Source organism: Varanus komodoensis, unplaced genomic scaffold (genome assembly GCF_004798865.1).
Source record: "Varanus komodoensis strain SLA01 unplaced genomic scaffold, ASM479886v1 scaffold1, whole genome shotgun sequence".
NCBI lineage: Eukaryota > Metazoa > Chordata > Lepidosauria > Squamata > Varanidae > Varanus > Varanus komodoensis.
This window is the reverse complement of record NW_025335268.1, coordinates 109573282-109595221: the sequence shown is the minus strand read 5'-3', so window position 1 is coordinate 109595221 and position 21940 is coordinate 109573282. Positions and strand designations below refer to the sequence as shown.

General features: G+C 40.6%; 1 protein-coding gene across 6 annotated transcripts in view; it reads left to right on the top strand.

Moving 5' to 3' along the window:
- Window positions 1–21940, top strand: part of FGFR2 (fibroblast growth factor receptor 2) — a 130899-nt gene that overhangs the window by 2205 nt on the left and 106754 nt on the right. For all 6 annotated transcript variants that reach the window (XM_044440178.1, XM_044440174.1, XM_044440172.1 and 3 more), the window contains exon 2: window positions 5945–6205. In XM_044440178.1, the coding sequence (XP_044296113.1) occupies window positions 6031–6205 (175 nt within the window). In that variant the 5' untranslated portion in view covers window positions 5945–6030. The remainder of the gene's footprint in view (window positions 1–5944; window positions 6206–21940) is intronic.

Genomic DNA, 21940 nt, shown 5'->3' with positions numbered 1-21940 from the left:
GATAAAACTGGCCTTTCAAACAGTTTCCCATTATGTGGCTGGTGTGAAGCGCCATCAACATTTCAAACCTCATTGTCTCCTTTGTAACAAATCCCTGTAAATCTTCTACTTGCCTTTACTCATTTTCATCTGAAAAGCCTGTTTGGTTTGAATAGACTGCAATAAGCAGCCTCTGTACCTCTCTGGAATGTCAATTAAAATGCAGATTTCTCTTCTCTCTCTCTGATCCACAGAAGACTTGGGGAAAAACAGGCTAGTCCCAGGGAAAAGCGAATGAAAGAAGTTCAGACAATGTAAAAAGAGTGATACTGCCAGGCTGTTTTTCCAAATAAGCCTTCAGAATAAATGTTTAGAAGCGGATTCCTTTGAAGATTGCCGCGTGAAGGGGAGACGGGCGCTCCTTCTGCAATCAGACCCAGTGTCCTGTCACTTAATTGTGATACGGCTAATTTTCTGTAAGCTGGCAGCGGGCATTGATTGGCACTCGCATAGATTTGGCTGTACTCTAAACGCCTAGAAAGGATTCTGAGGTCAGAGTATTGATCTGTAAGGCAAGGGGTCTCTAGAAATTACAGCTTCTCTGGGGAGCGATAAACATCGCCCGCAGAACAATGGGGCTAGATCAAAATGAACACTTAGGCTTGAACGTAATTACCCCTTGCTCTAGAACAAGTACGACTTGTGTGTGCGTATGTCTTTTAAAAAAAATGGAGCTACAGCTTGAAGGAATTTGGTATGGCTCCCAACCCAAGCTGTTTTTCCCATGCTTGTCACTTTGGCAAAGACATTTGGGCAGGTATGTGACGAGGTGAAAATTGACTTGATGAGCGGGTGGCAAGGCGAGCCATCCATCACGGGAGGCTGACAACTCCTCCCCAGTACAGGGCTGCTAAGAGAGACAGAGTTCCCTTTCAAGGGGAAAAAATAAACACTACGTGCGGCTTTCACTGAGCTTAAGACTCCAGGAGAGATTATGCTATTGTAGTCAGGAAGCCAGGATTGTGAAGGCCAGAAGGCATGCTGGGACTGTGTTCCAAACATTGAAATAGAGGTACATAATTACCCCGGGTAGGAGGTCCCTCCCTATAAGATCATCTAGCAGCAACTTTGGCAAAGGAGATGGGGAAAGCATTTGCTTCTGTTGTTCTTGTTGTGTTTCTCGTCCTGAGAGCTATCTGCTTTGAGAGGGATGGGTGGCAATCCATACATGTGGGACTAATGTTGCCCTGGAAGTGATAATAGTGAGAGTTAATACATTCAAAGAGCTTTCTGCTTTAGTTATTCAAGAGTAAGGGGTATGTTGCTTCCGGTCCCTTATGAGTAGGGGATGACTTTGCCCGTTTACCTAAGCAGCTTTACTTGTGGCAAGGTGTGCTGAGCGATGCTCATTCCGCCTTCATTAAAAGCGCTGCTTTCTCCCCAGTTGAAGGAAAGTCCATTTCCCCCATTTTAATGTCTATTCGACAGTGTGTGTTTCCATTCAGATAGGGTTGCAATTAATTTTTACCCTCACTTTGCCTGTGAGAAGGCATCCTGTTGTCTTGTGGAGGTGGAAAAGGGTTTGTACAATAAAATTATTGAGTTTGCCTGTAGGAGCAAAACTAGTATACTCCAGGACCTCAGTATACAGCTATGTAAGTTGCATTGATTTAAACACTGCTATTGAAGCTGCCATGTCCTTTTCTGGTGCTATATTTCATCAGTTTCCTTAATATGCCATATGAGGTTGACTCAGTCTCATTTTCCGGCCTCAAATTAATGAGTGTCCATGCAATGAAAGAACTGTGCTTTGGAGGCTTTATTTAAGTAACTGCCACACTGGTAAAGGGTTAAAACTAAACTATAAAATCATGATGCTTATAAATCATGAACTTCTGAATGCAGCATCCAAGAGTGAGTGGTGTATTAGAAAATCTAGACTGACTTTGATTGTGTAAGGTGAAAATTGATGGTGCCATTTCGGAAGGTTTGTGTCAAATCTTGGATCTGAAGCATCTTAACTATAACTATGTTTTCCTGATAGGAAAGTAGTGCAGCCTGCATGTCATATTTTTGTAAGCAAAATGCTTTATGTGCATATCCTTCCCATATAGACTTGCAGTCTGTGAAGCAGGTTAGGTTGACTTGACATGGAGAGAGAAATCATCATGGCTAAACATCAACTGTTTGGATAAGGATTGGACAGATTCCAAACCTACACAGAATAGAAGAAGATTCTTCAGTTGTGGACATGTTCAAAATATAAGCATGTAGAGCAGATATGAGAGCAGGAATAGTAAAAGGAATCTAAGTTTCTTTTACAACTGATAGGTGCCTCTGAAGATCTGCTGCTGACCACATGATAGATGGGCATAAATATCACAGGCACAGAATTTATCCATCCCCCGATGCCTGGATGCTTTCTTAACTGAACAACCAAGTGTGCATATGTGTGTGTTGGAAGTGGGCATACAGTTATTACATTACTTCATGCAGGTGAATGGTGTTCCCATCCAAGCAAGCAGACTTCACAATAGCTGTTGCTTGGATGTATTTCAGGATAAGTACATTTCTCTGGTACTGTGCTTTATCAGAATAACGCTGCTTCTGCCCCTGTACACTCAAGCTGCCCTCTGTACCCATTTACCTAGGCACAAGTCCCACTGAACTCAGAGAAAACTCTCTGGAGCCGAGCTTTCAAAGCGCTTCACCTATATTGTCTCAAATAACCCTTAAAGTTCTCCTGTAAGTTAGGCCAGGATCATCATCTCCATATTACAGGTTGGGGACTGAGTGGATAGTGGCTTGCATAAGACCAAGAGTGAATGCTACATACGGAATGCAGTTTGGATGAAGGAACAAATTTACTTGCTCCTCTTCTGCCTCTCCTTTACTCCACTTATGCTATGTATGGCTATTTGTCACATCTTCTTTTCCTTGTCTTGCCCGGTTTAGGTTGTAAACCTTCTAGGCAGGGTCTCTAGTCCTTGTATGGTCTGCACAGAACCTAACGTATGACTGTTGAGCAATAATAGTTACAGACGTCAGTGAGACTAATCCAGAGTTCCCGATTTCAGGACTACTAACTGTATATACAAAAGTGCATTGCAGTCCACAAATCACATACTCCTGAACGTGCAGTCTTTTAATCACTTTCTCTAGAATAGAATGATCCAGAGTTAATTATTTGGAAGTTTGCAGATATAATTATGGGAAAGGGCACTTTGTTATATACTTCCAAACCAAGTAAGACTAGCTGTCCCTGAACTGAGCATGGGGTTGCCTTATCTTTATCTTGCATTGTCTGGATGCATGTACCTTGATAAAAAGAGCATGCTCTAATTGATTCTTGGCCTTCAGCCACACCAATCCATGGAAAGGATTTGTACATTGTAAAAACAGAATGTGGTAATTGTATAAAATGAAACATGATGGGTTTGCATATGTATACAATTACATTATTTTCTTAAAACAAATTTCATAGAGTCATTTGATTATAGTAGCTCCCTTAAGCAAAGGTCAGGCCTCCAGAAGTTCCTACACTGAAATGCATGCAGAAATCTTCATGTGTCATGGAGCCATGATTTTCCCATCTTCAGCTGGGAGACACTCTTCTAGTCTTTACTGCCCAGCTGCTGACACCTCCCCAGTCAAAAGAACCATTACTGCTGTGGTCATTTCCTTCATAGCCTGTCAATTTCCCAGGAAATCCTCATTTCCGATAGATGCAAAAGCAGAATTTCCATTTGTTAAAACTTGAAATAAAAAACCAGAATAAATATATAAGTAACACCCCTGCCCTCGGAACTATGCAGGTTTTCATAGAATGTTTAGTTCAATTATAATCTGTCAGTGACTTGCAAATTCAATAACATGGCCAACTTAGACACACTTACTCATTAGAAAACCCCACCAAATATAGTGGGATTTCTTTTCAAGTAAACATACATAGGATTGCTTTGTACAAATAGAATAAATATTTTCAGATGTTGGATATAGCTCTTCAAAGCTGAGAATAGGTTATGACTTTAAAATTGATGCTATGTTACAGAATATTGCAGAGTTATATTTGAACGACACTCTATCTCTTTTTAATTAATGCTTTAGAATTAAAGCTGTGTATTGTTGATCACTGTGTGGTAGAATATAATGTATGACTTTAACTTTTAGATTGAAAACTGGAATATCTTGCATAACTGCCTTGAAAAAAAAGCACAGTAAGCCAAAAATGTTCTTAGCATTTAAATTAGCTATGTAATTGCATGTTGCTGCTACTTAGCACTTATTAAATGTAAGCAATTAAAAGTACCAAGTAGATCTTACTTTTTATTTTGTTTGTTTTACAACATCTCTGGAGGCATTTCATTTTACAGACAGGGAACTAAGGCTGACAGAGAAGCTAACTTGTCTAAGCTCATGTAGTAGACTTGTTCAGAAATGAGGAATGGCACGCAGTACAGCTCTCCCTGGAGTGTATCAATTCAGGTTGTGGGTGCATAATTACACGTTCTACCATTTTAAAACAGCACCTCCTTTTAGGAGGAAGCACATTAGAGAAAAAGGCCAAGCTCAGGGCTGCTTCTTTGGAGGGCTGAGCAGGGAAACTGCCTTTTGTGTCAAATTCTGGGGGCAACCAATGAGTCCCTGAAGGTCGTGCTGCAGCAACAGGCTTATGTGGTCCATGCCAGTGTGGAGGGCACCTGGGAGCTGTGGCATTTGGTTTCTCCTTGGTGCAGCAGTACAGTCAGACTACAGGAGCACTGAGCTGAGAATGACTCACAGGGAAGGACCCTTTGGTTTGTACAAGGCAATCAGGCAATGGCTGTAGAGAAGAGGGAGGAGGAGGAGGAGGCTGGCCAGGGAGATGGAGAGATGGGAAGAAAAAGAGAATAAGGAGGTGGCCAGAGGGCCATCACTGGGAATGGAATGGAGCATGGAGGCAGCATGGAGGAGGAAGTCAGTGGGTACCAGAGAGGGAGATGTTGGTGAAGGCAGGAGCTGTGGGAGGAAGATGGTGGTGACGGTGGTGGCTGAGGTTGCTCCCAGGGCAGGCAAGAAGAAAGAGAGGGTGGCAACATGTCTGTCTGTTGTGGCCAAAAATGGGTAGCAAAATAGGTTGAGATAGTCCTGCTTGCCTGAAATTATTTTCAGCATCACTCTTGCTTTCTGCTTTATCAACTGTGCAAACAACACCTGCACTGAACTATTAAAGTCCAGTAGGGTCCCATATGTTATTTTTGCTGCTCTAAATTGGCTGTATAAGTCAAAATGGTAGGCCTTGAATATATGTGCCCAGATCCCGTGGGTCCTCATATAAGTTTTATAGCAAGAACGTACTTTAGTATTTGACAACTTTATCCATATTTCTTCAGCTTTAGATGATCACATTTTTAAAGTGAAGCTGAACCTTAACTATTGTTTAATCTACTGCATTCTCTGATAGACTGAAGCATTAATAAAAGTATCTCAGTAAATGCCAAGCCAGTTGTGCTCAGAATTTCCTTATATGTTGTCTTTTTTGCTTTCCCTTTTATCCTTCACATGGGCGTGCACTCCAGGTCCTAGCTGGCTTATTGCTTTTGCATCTAATGATGGTTTTGCCTTAGTGAAAAAGCAAAGGAACGCCCATTGTTTGTTGATCTTGCCACTTAATCCTCCCTATGCAAAACTTATCTTGATAATTAGGGTATTCTCTGGAACAGAATGCAATACAGAGATCTTCTCTAGGCAGGAGAAGCATTGGTGAAAACTGAGTGCCCCAGATTGTGCCAGCAGAAACACATTTTCTTAAGAAAAAGCCACCATGGGATAAAGCCTTCTATGACCAAAGGAAACCCTTTACTTTGGGTCTTAACAAACATTGGAAGACTGGATTTGCATGAATTGATGATGAGAATGGATATGTGCTTTGGGAGGCTTTAAAACTGCAATGGATTCACAGAACGTCTTTCTCCATTTCCCTCAGGAGAATCCACGGCAACTGGAAGCAGGAAGGTACTTATTAAGGTTTAAGGTGCCGCTTTCAGTCCATGCTTGCCTAGAAGAGCTCAGATGGGATTAAAGTCCACATGGAGGTATGGAAGAGGATCAGGGACTAGCACTGAGAAGATGATCTGTTGGGATTCATGTTGCCTTATCTGCCTGGTGTTGATCACCATGGCTGGATTTTCAATGGCTCGGCCATCATACAATTTAGTAGGTGAAGGAACTACTTCAAAACCTGTAGGTAAGTTACAGTTTTTGTTCAGTTTTCTTTTTAACAGAATCTGAAATTTTGAAGGAAGTTAAAGCACTGCATAAATAACTATGTACAGCCACCACATTTTCTGCAAGAGAAAACATATTTTTGTGAAATGTATGTTGTTACCATTGATGTTGCTCTAATAGTTGTAAGAAAGAGATGATAATTGTAAGTATATCCAAGTGTACACCTAGGGTAGTAGACCCAGTTATGGGCATAGTATAAGATGATGTAACAGCCCGAGATGAAGCAGTGTACAACTGCTAAGAAATTTTCGATTGTTTGATATAACTCCCCAAAGGCCAGTATCTGCAATGACTACTGCATGTCATTGCTTTCAAACATGCAACTACAGGCTTCCAATTTTTAAAAAAGCTCAGCCATGTAATAAGGAGACATGTACAGTTTTGGAAACCAGAGAGCTTGATTATTAGTTCAACAACTTAAGCTTACAAATCAAGTATTTTGTTTGATCTAAGCTTTGATTTCTGGAAGTTCTTCTTTATATGCTCAACCTTAAACCAGGAGATCAGTAACACTAAAATAAAGGTTATCTGGTGCTCACACTGGGGTATCTACCTTCAAACAAAGCCAAGCTTTTCATCTCTGTCATTTTTGAAGAAGAATATGGGGTTTCTAAACCATCATGATTAAGAGTTATTTGTTGAACTTCCCACACTATTTCATATCAATGCCTTTTTTGTATGAAAACTGCTTTTCTTCTTTAGGAAAAAATCAATTTAGTTTTGGTCATTTGTTCATATTATACTTGGCTGCAGTTAGTTTATTTGAAAGTGCACAGCTCAAAATGGCCACAAAAATTCCATTTTAATACCACTCATAGTTAAAGTGGAGTGAATTTTAGCTGTCTTGTGAGCCAAATGCAGCCCACATAATAATAATATGTCAGTTTATTTGACAGAGCAATGTCATTTTACTGGACTTTTAGCTTTCAATGTAGTAGAATCTCTTTCTGTTCATTCCTTTCCTGAGCATTATATCTGCACATCACCCTTCCTAATCCTGAAGAATTTGTTCTTGGTTTCCTATTCTGGTGTCACAAAGCCATGAAGGTGTCATGCCAAGATTTATTGTGACCAGCTTACTAATTTATGCCTGCTCACTTAAATACCCACTACCTTAAAAGAAAGCAATGTTGTGCTTTATGTGAAGAATGTGATAGTGCTGTGGAGGTTTGCTGGTGCTGCCACCAGCATTTGGGAAGCTGCCTCCAAACCCCGCGAATACTGAGTAGATGGCTTTCTTTTTGCACCATAGAGCAGGTGTGTTGCAAACACAGGACAGAAAGGAAGGCAGTCCTTGTCGGATTACAAAATGGGCCACACTTGTCCCATGGGTTGCAAATGATCTTTCTTTCTGTACTTACTATTTGGTTCCTGCTAGTTTCCTAGCCTGTCTCCCTTACTGTTTCAAAGCCAACAACCTTGCAGTGTGTTCAGTATAAGGGTATGCTAAAATCCAAGCAAAATCTGCAAGCCTGTTCATGCCAAAGAAAACATGGAGTACTGACAGTGCTTTATATTGCTCTAATGCTTTGTATAAATGAGGGGGCTTTTTTTACGGTCATGATGATTTTGAGCTGACATTTTGAGCTGATGTTTATTTAGGGACACATGCTGATTCCCAAGTTCCTCAGATGACAGTGTTTACGGAATGTTAAATGTTTTTTATTACATAGTATGTATTGTAAGAAAGATTTTTTATTTATTTATTGTTCTCCCCAGTATACAGTTCTCTCCCCTGGTGCTCTCCTGCCACTTTCCATGTCTCACAGTAAGGGGGCTAGTGAGTGTTAATATAGTTTTAGTTATTTTGTACCATAACAAGGTAACACTTGAATATTAACTGAACTGTCAAAACCATCTTGTCAGGATAATGCTTGTGAAACATGTCTTCTCCCAGATGCTTGGTTCAGCAGTTCTGGCCTCTGTATTTCATAGGATAACATGAATTGTGCTTTTCTACCCATGCTTGACTGACTTTTTTTTGCTTACTCATTTGTATATAAAATTAAGCTTTCCCAGATGCGTAGAATGCATTCTCAGAGTTACTTACACTGAAGATTGTGTTGAATTATGCATTTCCAGGGAGGGAGGAAAAACAAGCATTAATGAAACATAGTGATAGTGCAATCTGCATTCAGTTGAGATGACAGAGAAGAGGTTCATGAGGGAGAACACTGGTTTGTGTAGTTGCTCTGTAACTCCACTTTTCAGCCACAACAGTCTTCCAAAACAATGTGCAAAGATTACTAAGAGGATCGTCCCTGCCCTTGGGCGTATGATCTAAAAGGCCAGATGGTAAAGGAGAAGGGATTGTGAGAGACTGGAGGGGGGGAGTGAGCACAACTGAGGCACCCGTTCTTAGTTACAAAGCATGAAATGAATATGAAATTAATGTAATAAGACGTTAAAAGCGGTAGTTCCTCATTACAATTCTGAGTCATTCACCTGCCTCTTGCTTGGGAACATAGGAAACTGCATTATGAGGCATCCGACCAGTGGCCCATCTGGTCCAGCATGGTGCAGTCTGACTTGCAGTGGCTCTCCAGGATTTCAGACGCAGCCTTTCCCAGCTGTGTGCGGAAATTCAAGAATCTTGCGCACACAAACATGTGCTCTGCCAGTGATCTATGGCTGCCAGTGATCTATCTTTCCTAGGGATACCTGCGGCTTGCTGCCTCAGAAATGTGTTAAAACTCCAGATCCTGCTGCTTTTTAGGGCAGCAGAATGTATAGTGGGACCTCATTTCTGTTCCCCACATCTCTTCATGTAGGGAGCGGTACAGTGTACTTAATTACTGTGCTGTACGTTTTCCCACCAGTGGCAGAAAAGAATGTAGACTAGAATAACAGAGGAAAAAGAACAACGGAACTCATATGACATTTGTGGGGTGGGAGGAAGGTATCTGGCAGTGTTACAATACCTTTTGGGATGGGGGCATTTGGTGGGCAGGTTATGAGGCAGTTACTTGGTAATTGGGGAGAAAAGCAGCCTCCTTCAATCTAGATTCACGGAATTCACCAAGTGTCCATGATTTTTGCTGCAACCCCAAAGGCTAGCAGCCTGCTACATATGCCTTTTAAAGAAACTTCAGGGTCTTCTTCCCGTCTTTGCTTGCTTGTTCTTTTTTTGAAAGGTACCATGGCATTCTGGACATATACTGTGATTTGCTGTAGGACTCTTCCCGAGTTGATTCTGAAAATCCCAGTCATTGGCTCAAAGTTGCAAACAGTTTTGTACAGCACAACGCAGAACATTGCAAGGAAAAAGCCATTTCTAGGGTTGCTACAGTAGTTTTAGGGAAAGTTTATTTCCTAATTAGCCCTTTAAAGAGGGTTTGCTTTAAAGTTTTAAATCACCTTGCCTCTGGAATGGATATCCACTTTACAGAATCTGGATCTTATCGGGATATGGCATTATTGGAAGGGGAAAAAAAAACATTTTTTCCCCTGAGGCAGAAGTTTTGTTTACATGCATGAAATAGTGTCAGATGTGAGAACACTGAGAAATGACTAGCCAAGAGAAAACAGGCTTATAAAGCTAATGACATAGTGAGAGCTTTTATGTGGTAGAAAAGATGGAGACATATGAGATTATGATGTTTTGTGAAAAGTGATTTTTAATAAGCTGCCTTTGCAAATATTACTTTTTCATTTTAGTATCAGTGCTCACTTTACTTTTCAAAGGTACATACTGCAGAAACATATTATCTTCTCTGTGGAGGCTGAAAGACCCCTCTGCATTCACCTAAACCTTATTAGTTCAATCAAGATTAGGATTTAAGGCCTGGTGTGACTTTTATTTGGTTATTAAGGCATACATGGATATGTCAGTTTCAAAATACCATGGGTAGCCCAGTCAAGAATCCAAGGAACTGGAGTTTTGGCACTAGCTGTCAAAACTGCATGCTCCCATAAAAGGAGGTGACTTCCACTTTTCCAAGAACAAGGGTCTAAGGAAAGTGTGAGGAACCTGGCAAGAGTAAGGCTCAAAGTCCCCAGGAAGATTTTGCCACGAAGGCTGTGATCTACTGGTCACTGCATCTGTGACCAAAGATCATTTGGTTTCTCTTGACAGTTAGCCTTTTAACAGCTGTTTTTGCACCTTCTCTGGGTCAATGACATGGACATCACCCAAGTGAGGCATGCTATTTCAGACCCATATTGATGCTCACCCATGCACTTGCTTAAGTCTGACTAAAATCTTAATTTTTAAAAATGCACAAAAAGTTGCACACATTTCTTATGTTAAACTTTTTTAAAGGATGACAAGCCAACGAAACCTTCTTTAATGCCTTGGTCAGTTTGAAGGGGCTGTCAGTGCCTGTCAACTCACAGACTGAGAAAAACGATCTCTGAAAAAAAAATGAGGGAAGGAGGGAAAAAAGCTGTGCTAAAAGGAGAGGAGGACTGATAAGATGGGTCCTGCTGTTCAATCCCATGGGAAGAATGAGGGAGAAGGAGACAAAACAAGCCACAGTGAACCTGATTGTCTGTTGGATGCACCAGGGTTTTTTGAAGAACCCACAGTGAGTTGTGATATGCAAACTCACTATGTTCAAATAGGTTTATTTCTGAGAAAGCATGCAGTGGTTTTCTGCCCAAAAGGGTAGAATTTAAATCAGATTGAATGGGAGCAAACCTCATCAAATACATTGACATTCTTTGAAGATTATTCTTTTTTGAAGAAGAAATTTTTGAAAATGCAAAGAAATAGTATGTTGCTTTGTATTTTAAAAGTGACTTTCAATTAATATTATTGATGTATCATTTAGATATATTAATACTGAACTCTTAATATAGCATCTTAATTAACTGACGGGGCAGTTCTGTGTCTTTCTTCCACTGTCTGAATCACAAGAATCTTTGGAGCCCCAGTTTCAGGATCATACCTTGTTGGAGCTGGAACTCTGAGGGCTGAGTGTCCCCCCCCCCCCCCCCCCCTTGCAGCCATGTGGAAAGAACCTGCAGAGGTTGCCCTTGCTGAGTTTGCTCCTGGGTTTCAGCGGAGGAAAAAAAGGGATGAGTTGGGGATGGATGAGAAGGTGAGGAGGGTGGGGCTGTGGAGCTGTGCCGATTCCCATCAGGGCCCTGGTCCTTAGTGCCCCAGCACTAAATCTCGGCAGTCAAAAAACGAGAGCCCAGTCATCAGAGACTACTGTTATGTCAATAATGGATTGCAGTGCATGTTGGCATATTTTTTGTTTCAAGCGTGCCATTGCCTCTTGTAATATTAAGTATACTGCAAGGTCAGGCCCACAAGAAAAGCCATGCTGGATCAGACCAGAGAACTGTCTAGTCCAGCATTCTCTTTCCACAGGGGCTAGTCAGATGCATATGGGATGCCTATAAGCAGAAAACGGGTGCATTAGCACCCTTCTTTCCATATTCTCTAGCAACTGGTATTACTGGAGGTAATATATGGCTGCTATGATTGCTGGCTGCTGATCCTCGCATCCTCCTTGAATCTGTCTCATCCCTTTTTAAAACTAGCCAAGTTGGCAGCTACCTTGTGGCAGCAAATGTTGCAACTTTTCCTCATGGGGAGTTGCTCAAGCTTGCTGAAGCCTCTGGTTGCCCTTTTTGGGGCCTTTCAATCTTAGTCTTACAGTCATCATGCCATTCTTTTGTAAGGTGGTACAAAGTAGCATGACTCATTCCAGAGCGAGGTTGCATATTGTTAAGAATTTCTGTGATCACTCTTCCTCCTTCCCTTGCTCTTTCTCTTAGTTGCAGCTATTGTTAGAATCTCAAGAATTTGATTTTATCTGATCTAGGTTTCACTTTTAAATAGCCAATTGCTTGTTCACCTGTGGTAAGTTAAATGTCCTCTAGGTGACAAATCATGAAACATTCTGCATTTTCTAAGTTGAACAATTATGTTCAATTGTCAAAATGTTTGCAATGGATAAAAACAAATTCCGTTGTGGTTTTTCCTGTTTTTACAAGCTGCCCACAATTGAAGCTTGAAGATCTGCTAGCAGATGGGAATTTGACAGGTAGATTGTTGTGTGCTCTTTGTGTTCTCTTTTGAAGGTTTGTGTTCTCTTTTCCTTACCAGACCCTGAATTTTAATCAAATTCAACATTGTTACCCTCATGTTGAATGTACATCACTGAATGTAGGGGATTTTTATTGGGCTTGAAGGAAAATAATTATCCACAGATCAAACCCTGACTTTTTAGCCAGTGATGCTCCCCATGGAAGACTCCTAAAAACAGTATATAGGGAAGCAAACCAACCACCCTGAACAATCCTGCCTTAAATTTGAGCATTGACTGGACATTATAGAAGATAACATCTTTTTTGCCTGCCAACAGTATCTGGGCATCCAAAATTTTCCCAAGCCTTCATATTTGCATTAAATCCAACTGTGGCAATTCTCTGTCAATACAGAGAATTGACAATGTAGTCAGGATGTGTACTTTTCCTCGCACTGTACACATTCCTACACATGCATTTTGTCAATAGAAAGTTGCATAGTTGTAGACCTTAGGCTTAGGTGGAGTGTTACAATTTGCCAGCAGGAAGGACAGAATAGATGGCAAGAGGTTACATTTCCTTGTCACTTTTCACATCTAAAAGAATTTGTCTGAATGCATATTTTTGAACATATGGAAAATGTTACTTTCTGGGACATGGTAAATACTGATTGGACCTCCTGGGTTTGTATCTGTGTTAGAGGAAATCACCTTATGGTGACTCTTTCTTATTAAAAATGAAAGGCAAAGTATTCAGCTGCCGGCTGCCTTGTATAATGTTTTGCTGTCTTTTGTTAGTTTTAAGCAATAGTTATCTATACTAATTCTGCATACTGGATGTGGAGGTGCTGTGTCTCCAAAATGGCTTTTAAACCTGATCTAAATTTCTGTCATGCAGAGAATCCTAATGAAGTCAACTCTTAATGATGGGTGGTTTGACTGCACACACAGGTTGAAAAGCAACTTGGTTGAACTGAATAATTAGTTTAGACATATATTTGATAAATAGCAAGCTCACTTGTGACCTTCTCTCACCCATGTTGTCTGTTGGGAAACCTGCTGGGCTAGTTAATTTGGTTTCTTCTTGGCATTTAACTCCCTTATCCCTTTCAACTGATGTTCAGACAAGCTGCCCTTAGGTTTTTAAACAACACAATCACTATGTTAAAATGTCCTTTGTTTCTTAGCGTCATTTAACATCTTTCCAAAGAACAAATTAAGCTCTTAAAACTTGGAGCTAAATTGAGCATTTCCTGTGTTTTGGAGGGAGGGAGTGGCTTGAAACTCCGTAAACTGAAGCATCCAGGTGGTCATAGGTCATGATCCAGTGCATCTTCTCTCATCTCATGGTGATGCTGGTGGATGCTAGAGATATGCACAAGAGCAAAGCATGCAGACAGCTGCATTTAGGAAGTGAGAGCAAATAGTCTTCACAGCCAGATTTTCTGGAAAGATGGATAGTTTTATACTGAAATTAAGGTTTTTTTGTGGAATGCCACTGCATTTTTCAAACAAGACTTGGGATATTAAATTTTGAGTAGTTAAGATTCTGAACTCCAATATTATGTAACAGTCAGGAAGTTAGTTTCGCTTGCTCCTTTCCCTGTATATAGTTGTGTAGTTATGGGTCTGTCTTCCCTGAGAAAATCCTCTGGCACCATCCCTATAATCTGCTTCGTATCAGGCAAGGACCTTCCTGTTCACCCAGGCATTTAAAATAACAATCAAATCTGGTTTTCTCCATTTTAAAATCCATGTTTTTAACTTTGGGATTGCTGGGAGGTTCCCCCCCCCCGACCTTTTTCGGCATTTTATGTTGCCTTTGATTTTAAGATTCCATGTTCTGATTTGTTGTAAAAATCAATGATGTTTTTATGTTCCTATATTGCGTGCTACATACATAACAAATGTGGCAAAGTAATAAATAAAACAAGTTTATACAAACAAATGCAGTAAATAAATAAATATTCTGAATAAAGGTTTATTTCAATGCAGCCTCTTTACAGCATATGTTTTGTCTGCATTGCCAAGTATCTCCAGGTGGGGTTGGAGAAAACCTTTGTCTGAAACCCCAGACAGCTGTTTCTAGTCAGTATTTTTTTAAATTAGAAGTATGTCTATTTTACCTGTCATGCAAAACATATCCACATGGTGTGCAGGCATAAAACCATAATAAAAGTACAACGCCATTAAAACATTTCACTGGCCTTGCCAGTATAGCTATTGGTCAAAAATGCTGGAGGGTATTGGGTTCAGAAAAGTTGGCATATTGAATACTGTGATAACTGGTGGTTTGGTTCAGTGTAAGGCAGCTTTCTATGCTCCTCTGATTAGGGAAAGTTGCTTTTAATGAAGGAGCAGCCCAGAGCCAGGCCTTCAACTTCCTTATTTATTTTCTTCTATTCTCCCAAAAGCTGAAGCTCTGTCGGTATTTTGCAACAGCAGTCTTCCTTGGCAGTCATGGATGAAAGCCAGAACAAAAGGTGACCCATCCCATGGGCCTAGTCATTAGTCAAAAGCAGATTTCTATATAAGGTTGACTACCTGAGATGATCAAAAGTTGCTAAATGGGAGAACAAACCTGTCTGGGAATGTGGAAGTAAATATGTCTCCATATGGCAACAGCACAAGCTGCTTATACAGTGTAGCCAGTTTGATGTAGTGGCTTGAATGTTGGGCTAGGATTCAGGAGATCCTAGTTCTAATTCCCACTAGTCAGCTCAGTCTAACTTTCCAGTTACTTTGGGCCACACTCTGTTTCTTAGCCTAACCTGTCTCATAGATACAGTGAGGATAAAATGAAGATGAGGAGGACCGTGGGTTCTTTGCATGAGGAAAAAGGACAGGATATAAAGGTAGTAACAACAACAACATGGGTATTTCTTAATTTAAAATAAAAATCTTGTAGTCTGAGACTTCCAGTTATGCTTCAGGCTTATGAAATGTTTACAGGCAAATTTAAGCTACAAACATGGGAAGTTGATCATGGAAATACAAACAGGTTCACAACTCTGAGAGAACTCATAGTTACCCAAAACAGATGAGGCAATAACCAGTTAAATTGTTCCAGTAATAAGTGCAACATAAGACTCTTTTTATACTCAGCCTTCTAACTTTACCAGAAATGTTTTTATCTCCTGCATTTAGTGTGTCATTTAACTTCAAAAATGTAGCATTTGCTTAAAATAAATATTTCGAAATATGTTTATAGAGAAAATGCTTGTGCAATTTAAGTATTGTTAATAGAACAAAATATCTGGGGATCTGCTGCACTGAAACTGTTAGGACGGCAGGAAAAAAAATTCTTGCTTCCTGATTTTGAAATGATTCCAGAACACTGTTTATGGACTTGGACACAAAAAGCTGTCCGAATTGTCCTTGAAAACAACTCAGGGGACTTAAATTGGAGTTAGTGAAAGTTTCAAGATAGTGTGATTAGTGTCACAGCCCTATGCATTCACGCTCGACAGTACAATCCAGTTAATCCAATGGACAGTGTTCAACACTGCTGGTCTACTAGAGTGACCAACATGTAGCGAGACCTCCCAATGGGAGGTTTCCCAAACAATCAAAACTATCCAAAATGTTAGAGTCTGAGTGGGTGCAGATCAGTGGAGCTTGTGGAAGAGAGTTCTGCAAATAGCCAATTGAAGAATTGAGAATTTCTGCTTAGTTCTGGGCTTCTTTAGGAAACAACACCCCCCTGTTGCTCAAGAAGTGTGGAGATGGGGTGGGCCTGTTGGGGAGTCCTCAGTGAGGTTTACCTCTGAGTAAACATGCATAGGATTCCCCTTTGAATTTCAAACCACTTTTTTCCAAATCTGAAGAAGAAGGGTGGGCATTATTGAATCATTATGTTGCCAGTTCCTTTGAATAACTAGGCTGGCAATTATTAAATGTAAATCAGGCAGACCCATTGTTGTATTATTAATTTTATACTTTGTATTATACCCACCTGTGCCATGCCTCTTATTGGCTTATTAACTGGCATATTACTATTATAGGGGTAGAAAGTGTGGATCCAGTAAGGATTCAAATCACATCACTGCCCCGAAATCCCTGTGGTCCATTTAAAACCTGCTTCCCATCCAGGCCATTGCAGAGTCTGATCAGCACATCCATCTGCTGCTGCCATTCCTAGTTTGGTTTCTGATTCAGAATATAAATCAGTTTTGAAAAGCTCCATTCTGTATAAACTGTTTTAATTGTGCATGAACGCACTTTCAGTGAGGGTCTAGTGTCTTAGCAGAGCAGACCAGAGTAATGAAGATGCAAACCATTCTCTGGGGTTGAAAAGAGTCACAGCCATGAATCCAGGTGTCACTGAATTATCTTTGAACAAAACAGTTTAGAGTCTATAGTAATGCCTCTGTAATTTAACTTTATGATTCTTGTCGGGTTTGGTGAGTTTGTGTGTGTCTAATTTAACCTTTATAAGCCTGTTAGTTACAGAGGGTATTTTTTGTGTGCAACTTTGGAACAGATGTCTCACGAACTGCCTGCTAGTAGGTCAGCTGACCCAAACTCTGTCCAGTTCAGTGGAGGGTCTCTGGAGAAAAATGGTGCCCCATCTAGGAGGCAAATCTTACCAGCATAGTTATGCAACAGTAATAGGAATAAGTATGGAAAATGGTTCTGAGCCTGGTGAAGCAGAAGTGGCCAACAAATACCACCCAACTGCAGTATATGACAATAGAGAACAAGTCCTTGCCTTGGGCTGCTTTTGATCGCATGAAGATAGCCTAGTGTCATAATGTGAGTAAAAAACAACTATGCATTTTTCTTTTGCTTTGTTTTTACTGGAATTGGATGTACCACTTAAAACTATTGGGTGGAATTCTGTTTTTCTAGATCAAGTATTGAGTTTTCCATACATGTTCTTGCCTTCCATTAGCAAAGATCCATTCAACATTAGCATAGTTCTATAATGTAACTCTGCTACTGTTGCATCCAGTGCTTGCCTTGCAGTGAGGCCTGTGTACTAGTTATAATTCAGAAGCAAGTTTATTGCTAGTAGATTTATGTATATTGGATTAACATTAGTGTCCTATGCTGCTGTGGAGTCAGCACCTACTTAATTGCGTTTTAGAATTGGATAGTTTCATTTGCAGCTACAGAGCACTTTCTTGTTCTTTGAAAGAACGTGAGCTATGTCGATTGATTTCTGCCCTTAGGAAAATGTAGGTCAACAATCAAAGTTCATATTTCACCTTTTAATATTCAGAATGAAATAAATGGTAGGAAAAAACAGATAGTAGTTGGGCAGCTAAAACTAAGTGAGTGTAGCATTTCCTAACTGCTTAGGAAAGTTTCTCCAAACTGGTATATTCCAGATGTTTTGGACTGCAGCTCCCATCAGCCCAGTTATTATGGTCAACAGTCATGGATTATGGTAGTCCAAAATATCCAGAAAAGATCAGGCTGAAGCATGCTGACCAAAGCTTAGCTCTTAGAAAAGAGACTAATAAATATTTATTGTTTAGTTATTTAAGAAAACTCTTCCCTGATTTTCAGTATAAAAATAACCCCAAAATGAGATACTAGCAGTAAAGCATAGCACCCTCCCCCCCCACCCCCCAAATCAACGTGGGAGAACAGTAACAGATAAATAGTTTGATGCAGCAAAAGAAAAGAGAGGACAATTCAATCAAAAGCTCAGGAAAACAAGTGAGACTTTAGCTGAAGCTTCTGAAATTTGGTGCTACTGGCATGTGGGTGGGGAAAGAGTTGCCAGTATGGGGAATACCAGTGTGTCTCAAACTCCAAGCAAATGAGGAACTGTCAAGAGAGCATCCCCACGTAGGATCCGCGTCTTTGCAACCTTGCTGGTCCAGGTTGGGACTACAGTGAGGACAAGGGGTGAAATCTTTCCTTTTCACCTTTCTCCACCAAGACACTTGATCTATACTGGGGCTCCTTTCCTGCTATTTATTCTAAGATGCTTCCAGATGAGGCCTTTTCCCCATGGTCTCCCTGCCTCTTTCACAGAATTTTATGGAGTGGGGAGGAAGAGACCAAACAATGGCATCTTAAGTGCATAAATTTCCCCACCACTTCCTCCATTTCTTTTTTACCAGAAAAAATGCCATTAAGCAAGAAAAGATAGAATAGTTGCACAATCCCTTGTAACTAGTGTTAGAAGTTCTTTCTGTAGAGCAGCCATCCAACCCATGTATATAATTGCTAATTTTGAGAACAGTTTTATAGTGAGTTCAGTCCTAAGCTGGTGCTTGTCACCATATCATATGGCATAATGTGTATTCTTTTCTCTGTCCTGAGTTTTCTGCCAATCTCTTGCATTGGATGAAACTGCATTCCTGTATTCTGAATTAAGGAGAACAGCTTCTTTCCTCCACTTTCTTTCCACACAGTGTGAAATGTTATAAACCCCTATAATGTCAGTCTTCCTTCCCAAGACTTAAAGGCCATGGTGACAGCCTGCCAGCACAGTGTGCCCATTGCTCCCTCTCGGTGCCCACCAGACTCTCTGTCCCTCCTGATTTTTATTTGGTTTCTTAAGATTATTTTAATTATTGTTGTTAAAGCAATGCTGTAAAGCCAAGTGCAGCCTCAGCACAATCTTTATTGTGATTTGAAACTCAGACCCCAAGTCAGCCCTTTAATTAGATACTTGGGCAAGTTTCTTTTCTTTTAATCTCACCAGAAAATGTGTCTTTTGAGAGCAGCCATATCCAGCATGAATTGGCCAAGTGCTCCCACGACAGCCATTTTGAATGAGCACCCTTGACACTTTCCGAAAATTCCCATTGTGCCCACCCTCCAAAACTTTTGGGGGGTTATCCCAGTCTTACCTGTAGCTGTGCCTGTTTTAGATAGCAAGACATGTGCCAGAACAGTGATACACTGTGGTACAAAGCTCAGGAGTGCTCACCCAGGCAGAGTAACCAGTCCATTGATTCCAAAGGAGCCATTTTCCATTTCTGAAAAATGAGCTGTCAGTGCCATTTTTAAGGTGTGCTATTATTTGAGCCAGTTTTTTGTTTTTGTTTTGTTTTTTGCCTGAGTTACACATTATTGTTTTCCCCTTCTGAAAACATCACAGCACTGAGTTTAGAAGGTTCGCTTGGCTGGAATGAAACTACATGAAGCAGAAACATGGTTTGCCTTTTCAAAATAAAACTGTTAACAGAACAGGAGACTTCTAGTTCTAATTTTTGAATTTCCAGATTTAGAAGGTCTCCTATAAAAGGGAGGAAATTTTGCTCTTAGAGTTAGATCTAACTCAATATACAAGTTGTGTGACAGCTTTGTTCCCAGGCTCTCCCCCCACCCCATTGTACAAACAAAATATCTTGCATTTATCACACTTTCCTGCTTGTATATTATAATTAAGGTTCCCAGCATATGAGTCAAAGAGTTCAAACCAGCCAAATTCCATTCCTTTGTATTTTTCTGCTACTGAAGTATTTTTTAAATTATTATTTAGAAGGGGTGGGGGAAGCCTCACTGCCTCTTGTAGCCTTGGCAGAAAAGAACTTTTATCGTCCAAGAGGATGTTTATGATGGGTTTACTGAATATTCCTCAGCACAGCTGGAAAAGTTGATAGTTGCACAGAAAGTCCTACATATGGACCATGTGGTTTTGATGCTTGTATCATTCTTTATTTATACTGAAACTATTTTAGTGGATTGGTATACATAGTATTAGTGTAAAAAAGGGAGATCTGATGGCTCTTTTGTGATTCAATTTAAGCTGGTAGAATCCATCAATACAATACACATGTGTATTTATGTTTGCATGGGGAAAGCTAGGTCAGAGATATGGAATGTTTTGCTTTCCAGATGTTTTAGGTCACTACTTCCATGATGCCTTGTCATCAATGTTACTGGTTTGAACTGATTATAATGGTAATCCAAAAGTATCTGGAGGGGCCACACATTTCCCATCTGTTCTGGGCTCCTGTTTCCCACAATCCAGTTCAGCCTTCTCCAGCCTGTCACTGTCCAAATGTTTTGTCTGTAGTTCACATTCTCCCTGAGAATATTGGCCATGGTGTCTGGAGTGAGGGTATATGGTCCAAATCACCTGGTGGGCACTGATTTGGGAAAGACTACTTTAGCTTGTCTTGCAATGATCTGGCTCATTCCTACCTGTATGTTCTGGTTCCTTTCCTCTTGACTGGATTCCATCTTATACCATCATGTCACCTGCTGATAGGACAGGTAACGGTATGGAAGCAGCAAGAGAACTGCTAGAATAGAAGCTGGAATGGACTCTAAGCCTAGTTAACAGAATGAGCTGTAGGCTGGCAGAGAAATGGATTGACAGCTTACATGGGTCTTCCCTGTGATCATGTTCTTACTTTTTGACTTCACCATGGTTTAACCTGCTCTGTCGCAGGAAAGCCAGGTTTTGCATTTCCCAGTTTAAGGTCATAAGACAAGCCATGCAGAGTTAGAACAAGGGTCCATTGAGTCCAGCATTCTGTTTACAGAATAGTCACTCAACTGCCCTCAGGATGTATGTACAGCAGCAGCAGCAGCAGCAGCAGCAGCTGTTTTAGGGAATTCTTGTACAGAAAGGTGTACAACTTTCATTTCCCCCCAGATACTAGAACAAAGCAGGAAACTGTTGCCTCCCTCAGTACTTAAGCCTACAACTCCAGTGATTTGTCCCCTGAGTAATAGATGTTTTAGCCCTGAGTAAAGGGGAAAAAACTGCAGATAGAAAAAGAAGGCACCATTACACTAATAGAAAAGCTAGTGGCATGTACAAAATATGCATTGGCATATTGTATTCCTTTTATATGCATCCAGAGTTATGTGTGTTGTTGTACTTGTCACTCAGCTACAGCTCAAAGTGAAGGGCTGTGCTGGTCACAAATCCCTCTTATGGTTGAGGCAGTTCATATGTGTCCAAGAGATGGAAGAGCAAAAATGAGTTGCACTTCTGTTTTGAAATCCTGTCTTGAAATGTGAGATCTGGGAGTGAATCCAGCTGCCATTTAGCAAGTGGCAACTTAGCACAGTGTGCACATAAGGACTTAGTAAGCTAGCTATCTTGAATGGCTTGTCAAATGGTGAGGAAAACTTTACCACATATCTGTATCTGATCAAAAATCTGGAGGTTTAAGTGAGTGCTAGTATTCTTCATGCCACTTGGCTGGATGTTACAGTTGACCAAGTAGTAGAAATGCAGAGCAAAGAGGAACAGGTGGTTTGCTTGTATTTTCACCTTGTTTCTTTGTCATAACTTCAACCAGCTTGAATGATGTGGCAAGGTTGGCTGGTCAACCTACAAGTGGCAGCTTATGGAAGAAAGGGCTTGGTTCTTTGCCTGGCACTGAGGACCAAGGTGTCTTGCTTGCTTTACTGTTAAACTTTGTACATGGGAAGTAGTCCTGGGGAAGCAGGCACCATGCTGCTTCCCCAGGACTACACAATATGACTTGTGGGGAATCCTGTGTACTGAAACACCCTCATCATGTAAGCTTGGGCATGGAGGTTCCACTGAAGCACAGAACTTACTTTCTCCAACCCACAATCAATGGGAACAATGACTGTGAACACAAATGCAGGAGCTGGCCTTTTCCTTTACCTTTTTGGTGCTAAATCTCATGTAAGCATAAAACATATTTACTGGCTTGGCCCAGGGCAATGGGTTGATTCTGCAGAGCCATTTCATTTCCATGTTGGCTGGGACTCCTAAGCACTAAAACCTGTAGGACTTTTCACATGAAAGAATTGGACAGAAT